At 67.3% G+C, this 7,531-nt stretch overlaps 1 protein-coding gene across 7 annotated transcripts in view; it reads right to left on the bottom strand.

The window, feature by feature from the left end:
- The window catches only part of ASPSCR1 (ASPSCR1, UBX domain containing tether for SLC2A4), a 25,397-nt gene that overhangs the window by 4,906 nt on the left and 12,960 nt on the right, over nt 1-7,531 (bottom strand). For 5 of the 7 annotated variants that reach the window (XM_025047026.1, XM_025047027.1, XM_025047023.1 and 2 more), the window contains 4 exons: nt 1,866-2,005; nt 1,604-1,715; nt 1,159-1,225; nt 530-592 (listed from right to left, as the gene is read on the bottom strand). In XM_025047026.1, the coding sequence (XP_024902794.1) occupies nt 530-592; nt 1,159-1,225; nt 1,604-1,715; nt 1,866-2,005 (382 nt within the window). The remainder of the gene's footprint in view (nt 1-529; nt 593-1,158; nt 1,226-1,603; nt 1,716-1,865; nt 2,006-7,531) is intronic. The other 2 variants (XM_025047025.1, XM_025047024.1) reach the window with 1 other exon arrangement.

A 7,531-nucleotide genomic window follows, 5' to 3' on the forward strand; every position in this document is an offset into this window, starting at 1 on the left:
TCCGCCCACACCCCGCCCACCTCTCCGCTGCTGCAGAACCTCTGGCGAGGTGGTCAGCCTGAAGCAGAGCCTCCGGTGGACCCCAGCCTTCACCACCCAGATGCCCTCTGAGGGGGGGCTGGTGTACCCCAGCTCCCGGGCACTGGGGGCCAGGCCAGAAGCAGAGAGGATGCACGGGCATTGGGGTGGGGCGAGGGCCGCCTCCCTCCCCGAAAACCTCGGCCCCAGTGCTGCAGAACCTCTGGCGAGGTGGTCAGCCTGAAGCAGAGCCTCCGGTGGACCCCAGCCTTCACCACCCAGATGCCCTCTGAGGGGGGGCTGGTGTACCCCAGCTCCCGGGCACTGGGGGCCAGGCCAGAAGCAGAGAGGATGCACGGGCATTGGGGTGGGGCGAGGGCCGCCTCCCTCCCCGAAAACCTCGGCCCCAGACTTCCCCAGACTTGGCCTTGGACATGGCCGCAGGAGGCTACGTGTTTTCTGTGGGGAGGCTCAGGCGGAGGTGGCAGGAGGCTGTACGTAAAGAACTTACACAGGTAGAACGGCAGCTCGGGGTTCCTCAAGTGGCTCCTCACGAAGTCCCGCAGGTCCCCCACTGGACGAGGAAGGGCAGGTGAGCAGAAGGCTCCGAGGGGTGGCAGGGCCCCAACCAGGCAGGGCCCCAACCAGACCCGCCCCGGGGCTGGCCCCAGTGGGACTGGGCAGGCTGGGCCAGCCTCCGCCTCAGGCCTCAGACACTGCTCCCACCCTCGGGGACGACCCAGCCCGGTCCAGTCCCTTCCACAGCACCTGAGACGGACCCCACTCAGAATCGGCGGTGTCTAGGTGGGCCACAGCCCCAGGTCAGAGACCCCACTAGTGGGTGTGGGCAGGCTCGGCCCTCCCTCCCTCTGGTGGCCCTCATCCCGCCCGTGAAGGACCAGGTGGGTGCGGAGGGCACCCAGGACCACAGACGCCGCCAGGCTGGCCTGGCAAGCCCCCGACGTGAGCCAGCCCTGGCCCTGTGCGCCACTGCGGCGCGCCCTGTAAGCTCAGAGCCCGCTGCCGGCTCCCCAGGGACAAGGGCGACCTGAGAACTGCTCTTCCCTGGAGCCCGGAGGCCAGTCCCACAGCCTGAAGGAGGCGCCCCGCCCTCCTGCGCGCCCAGGCGGGGCCACTTACCTGTCTCACGGGGGCGGAAGAAGCCCTGCAGGATGTGGCGGTCAGGGAAGAGGACCCTCAGCACCACCTGGGCAGGGAGACGCCAAGCTGTCAGCAGGACGGGGGGTTGGGGGTGTGGCGCTGGGCCCCCGACGCCCGGCCCACCATCCCAAGGGCAACACCAGGACTGGGGGAAGTGCTGGTCAACCATGGCCCTCGCTGTCCCCACCACGCTCCTGGCTGGAGCTATGGCTGCAGCTGCTATGCCAAGGACTGGGAGCTAGGACCCCACGTGCACTTAGAACATGCTGGACTTGGTTTCATCATAAAACGGGGTTGACTGGTTCGTTAACTGAGGCTCTGCAGGCCTTGGGTGAAGTGCAGGTGACACGGCCAGCAGGGTGCGGGCCGTGGGCGCCGAGCGAGGCCCCAGCAGAGCCACGCGGACTCCCGGCCTCTCCCGTACCTTCGGGTACCGCTCCAGTTTCTCCTTCATCTGAGCCTCCCTGAAGGCCTTGGTCACCAACGGGGCTTCTTCCAGGCGCTTTCTGCGGAAGGAGTCGGCGAAGGTCCCACATCTCCCACGCCGGAGTGGGGGCCTCACGTGAGCCGGGCAGGACTAGGCACCCCTGCCTGAGCCTCGCACCCTCCGAGGTGCGCGGGCAGCGCGGAGGGGCGCGGGGCCTGAGGCGGGCGCGGGCAGCGCGGAGGGGCAGAAGCGCACCCACCGTTCACTCTTGAGCTGGGCCAAGCGTCTTCTCACGTCGTCCACAGTGACCTCGAAGAATTCGTCGGGCAGCTCCGCAGGCCAGGCCTGGAGCAGCTCCTCCAGGTCAGGGTGGCACACCACGGGGTCCCGGTCCACCGGCTGCTGGGCAGAGGGCCTGGCTCATGCAGGCTCCCAGGAGGGGCCCAGGTGCCCAGCAAGGTGGGGCCGGGCCACCCAGGCCCTGCAGCTGGGGTGACCCGAGCCCACCCCAGGCCCCACCTGCCAGCCCGTGGCCAGGGCCAGGTCTCCAGAGTAGGGGGTGGGACAGTGGGCTGGGGACGCCACACCAGCCAAGCCTGTCCAGAACTGGAGCCGCTCCCTCCATGCCTGCCTGCTCAGCAAAGCCGCACTGGGACCTCTGCACACCAGCAGGGCACATGGCCCTGGGATCTCAGCTCAGTCACTGCTGGGGGAACTTGGAGTATGGCGAGTGGCAGCTTGGCAGTGCCAGCCTCCTCAGTGGCTCCTCTGCTCACTTCCTGTCTCCCTGGGAGCCCCCCACAAAGAGGCCCAGCAAGCTGCCTGCTATCGGGGTCCTCAAAGCTTGGGGAGCAGTGCCCTGGTCGAGGCCACGTCAGGGGCTCCCTGGGAGGGGCAGGGGAAGTGGCAGCCCCCAAATTAAAGGTTTGGCAGAAACCTGCCAACCACTGGCCCCACAGCCAGGCTGTCCCCCCCCCCCAGGGGACACAGGAAGGGACAGCGTCGCTCCTAATTGGCAGCAAGGGCGATGGAAATTACAAGGCAGGGCCCGCTCTGCTTGTGGTGCACGGGGTGAGGGGACAGTAACTGCAGTGAGCGTGGGGGGCACCTCTATGGCACTGAGGCCACCGCTGCCAAGATGTCCACAGCAAGCCCTGTCCCCCTTTTCACAAAAGGGCCACCAGCCATCGGGGAGAGAGGCTGCCCGGGAAGCTGCCCTCTGCCCTCTGCCCTCTGCCCTCTGCCTGCCCACACCTCCCCACCCCCACCCCAGCATGGCAACCCTGCCTCCCGTCTCTCCCACCCAGGGACCAGGTGGGGCTTGCAGGCTCTGGGGACACGCTACGCTCCTCAGATCACGCCGTCCCTTGCCTCTCATATGGCCCACCTGGCTGCAGCCCCGCCAGCAACAGAGGTCAGGCCATTGCCCTGGGCACGGCCAGGCCCAAGCTGCCCAGCGTTTGGGGACCCACTCGCCCAATGCACCTGCCCAGGTTCCTCCAGGGCTGCGCTCCCCAGCCACTCCCGAGGCCTTGGCTGCCTGCTCCCTGCAGCCACCAAGCGCACAGCTGTCTCGCCTCACAGCGCTCTGTTCCTCGGTGAAGGGAGCTAGACCCTCACCGGGACGGCCCTCTGACCTCGGAGTGCCGTGGCACAGTGGCCAGAGGGCTGGCTGAGGCCTGGGCAGCAGAGCTCGTAGGTGGCTGAGCGAGGCCCCTGGTGGCTGCCCCTTCAAAGCCACAACCGTCCTGCACCGCCGCGAGCGGTCTGTGCCAGAGCTTTTTATAACGAGATGCCAGGCGCCAGGCCGCCCTCCCGCCACGGCGCCTGCATTCCAGAAGGGCCTGGGCTCCTGGGGGAAGGCGGGGGCAGACGTGCTCGAGCTCGAGCTGGGACTCACGCGGCCACACGTGCCAGGCCCCTGGGGCTCGAGCACAAGGCCCGCAGGCTGACGAGCAGGCTCTGGGCCCACTGGTTCCAGTGCCTCCCTGGAGGACCCAGCCCCAGGCACACGAGTTACCCCGAGAATGTGGCAACTGGGTGACGTACAGCTCATGGCATCGAGCTGAGCCTGACCACCCAGACCGGTCTCTGACGTCGGGACACAGCGGTGAAGCCAGTCCCAGGGAGCATGTGGCCACTCCGGCCTTGCCATCCTCCCGGCACCTCCAGGGGACAGCTGAGTCCCAGAGCTGCCACCACGTCCCGACCTCAGGCAGACCCTGTCCCACAAGAACACACAGACGGATGTGACATCAGTGGCTGGGCTGGCAGGAAATGTCACCATGCCACCAAATGACGGAAGAAGCCAGGAGACTTCGCAGCCTCACCTCAGCCTTCCCAGGAGAGACCGTGTCCACGGCAAACGGGGGGAGGGGTGCAGAAAGCCTCTTGGGCCTCGGGCTGCACGGGAAAGGGGGCCCGAGCCGGTGGCCTCCAGCCGAGCCCTAGCCCTGCTCACTGCACCACTCGGCCGCAGTCTGGCCTCATCTGCTGTCCCTTCTACCACTGTTCCCTGGTTAGAGGCAGGTATCACACACGGTCCCACTCCCCAGGATTTACGGAGGTGTTTCTGGATGAGGAGGTAGAGAGTGAGACGTCACTCGGAGAGAAGGACGCACGCAGTGGCAGCTGTGAGGAGAAGCCACACGCCGCAGCCTCCGCTGCAGCGAGTGTGGTCCCATGTGCGACCTGGTCGCAGTGGACCTGCCAGCTGCTGCCCGAGGACGCTGGCGGGGCCGCGGGCTCTGGGCCGAGAATGACAGTGTCCAGAACCTTCTCCACGCTCCCGACAGCAGACCTTCACAGCTTCTAGGGAGCCACGTGGAGGATGGCACTTGACATCCCTTCACTGGTGGGCGGCCTCACAGCTGTCTGTAACTGGATGGCACCGGTCAGGGCCCTGGGTGGCACACAGGAGGAACAGGAACGCCCTCCAAGGGTGGTGCCCACAGGAGGCCTGGGTGACAGGCCCAGGCTGGACAAATGCTGGAGCGACAAGCAGGCCATTTAGAGGCGAGGGGACTTGGTGATAAACTGCCAGCTGTGAAGGGCGACCAGTATACCGACAGCCACGGGGGATTCGACAGGGGGACGGCGCGCGCCCTGCCCACTGTGGCCCACCGCAGGCCCCGCGCGGCCGGCAGGCACAGCGGCTGAGCGAGGAGGGGACGAGGGGCCGGATGGTCTCTGGACAGTCGGTGGCCACACTCCAGCAGCCGCCACACAAGTGGCTGAAACCGCGTGGGCACACGGGGTCCCCTCGTGTCGGAAGCGGCCTTGCTGCCGGCTGAGATTTAATCTCCTTGACGGTGATTTTCCAGAACGTGATGACACACGGAGAAAAAATGTAGAAACTATTTGGAGGTGACCTCAAGCCAGATTTTCCAGCTTCCTTGAGAGGGCTGTTGTCCTCCCCCTGCAGCCCCGACAGCTGTCTGGGAAGAGGGAATGCGCGTCCCCCTGAGGCCTGGGGCGTGAGTGAGTCACTACGAGAGGCCTCGGGCCAAACCTCCCAGTCACTCCTGGAGCCAACGCCCCCGGAGGGACCCCGCCAGCGGCCGCGGGCAGTGAAAGGGGAGGGCCACGCCTGGCACGAGGCTGCACAGGGGACCGCCCTGGACACTGGAGGCCTGGACAGGAAGCTCACAGACACAATCCCCGCCCCGCCGGCACCCACCGTCCACTGCTGGGCCCACCCGCACTTCCGCACAGGAGAGAAGAGGGTTTTTAGAGGGAAGCGGGGCAGCTCAGCACGCACCGCGGCCGTGACGCCGGCACCTTGGAGCGGAGAGCTCCACATGCCCGGGCGGGGCCCGCTGTGTGCCGACCAAAACCCCAAGCCCGGCACGAACAGGCGTCTCCTCACCTGCGGGCCTTGGGGAGCCCGGGGGGACACACGGCCCAAGGCCAGCAAGCTGAAGGGGGCGACGTGCACACCAGGCAGACGGGTGCAAACCCTGCAAAGCAGGCGTCACCTGGCCCTGGCTGGGCAGCTTGGGGGTTGCAGGCACAACGATGCACCCCATTCTCTACACGGCTCACAGGCCGGGCATCCGTCTCGCCCCATGCCCAGTTGTGGGGCAACAAGACAGATGGCCAGAGGGCACCTGCCCGTCACCAGGCTTCAAAAACCTGCCACGTGGCCGGCGCCTTCCAAGCTGCCGCCCTGTGTGCCAGCCTCAGTGCACATTCCAACGAAAGCCACGCCCACCCAGGTCAGCGGGGGCCACGGCCGGGCCCGGGGCGGCGCTCTTGGAGGGACGTCGTGAGCAGGCACCCCAGGCCAACAGGACGACATCCGGGCAGCGAGAGCAGCCCCCATGGTCAGGGAGCGGGGACACCTAGAGACAAGGCTTACACCTACCCTGAGTCAGGCGCCGAGGAAAGCACCCAACCACCCCCATCCCCCCACCACCCGACCCCCCGTCTTGGGGGCAGACAGCCCGGCACAGGGGCAACCACTGTCAGCCGCCTGTCCTGCCTAGGGGACTGGGGCCTTTGATCGGCGACCCCTGTGCCAGCTGCGTGGGGCGTGCCTGCTGGATGGCAGCCTCCCGGGCGGCAGAGGGACTTCAAAGGACGCAGCACTAGTTCCTCCCGAGCCGGTGCTGACGGCCAGTTCCACCGCCGCCCAATAACGAATGTTCCGGCATCAAAGGCAGGAGCCGCCGGGTCTGCGAGCCACCCGCCTGGGCCGAGGGCTTGCCGCGCGGCCTCGCTGCCGGCTCCTCGGAAAGTCACACACAGGCTCCGCGCTAGCGGGACCTTGGAGACCCTTTTGATGGCTGAATGTACCTTTGAAGTTCCCTCAAAAGTTCTGTTTTGTTCCCTTCTCCCCTCCCCCAGCACTGAGAAGGGACACAAAGCAGACACCATGTGGCCGGCCGGCCCTCTGGGTGTGCGGCTGTTAGTGACAGGAGGCACGAGGCGGGTGGGGGACGCTCCGCCGCGACCAGCTGCTCGGGCTCCCAGATCAAAGGCAGCGCTGCTGGCGGCCAGGCGGACCCCTCCTGCCCAGGGCCAGGGTCAGTGCGTGGGGCTGCGCCGGGGCCGGCGCCCGGACAGCCAGCACAGCACACAGGCCGACAGCGGGTTCCCGAGAGCCCAGAGCCCCGCTGCGCGCGGGCCCCACGCCTTTAGATGGGAATAAGAGGCAGCCAGGCCTGGCCCGCGTCTGGCCCCCAAACCCAGGGGTCCCCGGGACCGAGGGGGCCTGGCCCCGGCCCAGCCCACCGCAGCCACATGGTCTGCTTTCAGCCACCAAGCCTGGCTCAGATGACAGAGGCGTGACACGGGATGTGCACCAGTTGTGAACGTGGCCCAAGCAGCAGCGCAGAAGCCAGCGGGGACCCCAGAGGGCTGGGCCACAACAGCCGCCACCTCCCCAGGACGGATGTTCGTGGAGTTCAGGACTGGCTCGGGCCCCCTGTCCCTCACCCTCCACTCGACAAAGGTGCAGCGAGGTCAGAAGCAGTTCCCGCCTCAGCCCACCCTCGGCAGGGCCCCAGATCCTCACACGGCCGAGCTCCGCCCACCCCCCAGCAGGCCCAGGTGCCCCTGACCCGCCACCCTCCTCAGGGGTGTGACCTGGAGGCGAGAGCCAGGAGGGTGCTCTGGATGAGACCGAAACTGCAGAGAGCCGGCAGAGGAGTGGGTGGGCGTAAGACTCAGGGACAAGTGAGTGACAGCACGAGTCGGGTGCTCAAGGATGGACAGGCAACAAGAAGGCAATGGCCATCTGCAGAGCTGGCCCAGCACGGCAGCAGGTGGACTCACACAGCAACTCGCACCCCGAAACGCAAGCCGCGGGGCGGCAGCGCGCTGAGGCATCTGACGCAGACGAGGGTCGGCCTGCATGCGGCCCCTCATTCCCATCCTGACGCTGCCCGCCCACCTCCCTCCCGCCACGGCGCAGACGCCCGC

Source organism: Pteropus alecto, unplaced genomic scaffold (assembly GCF_000325575.1).
Source record: "Pteropus alecto unplaced genomic scaffold, ASM32557v1 scaffold134, whole genome shotgun sequence".
In the NCBI taxonomy this organism is placed as follows: Eukaryota; Metazoa; Chordata; class Mammalia; order Chiroptera; family Pteropodidae; genus Pteropus; species Pteropus alecto.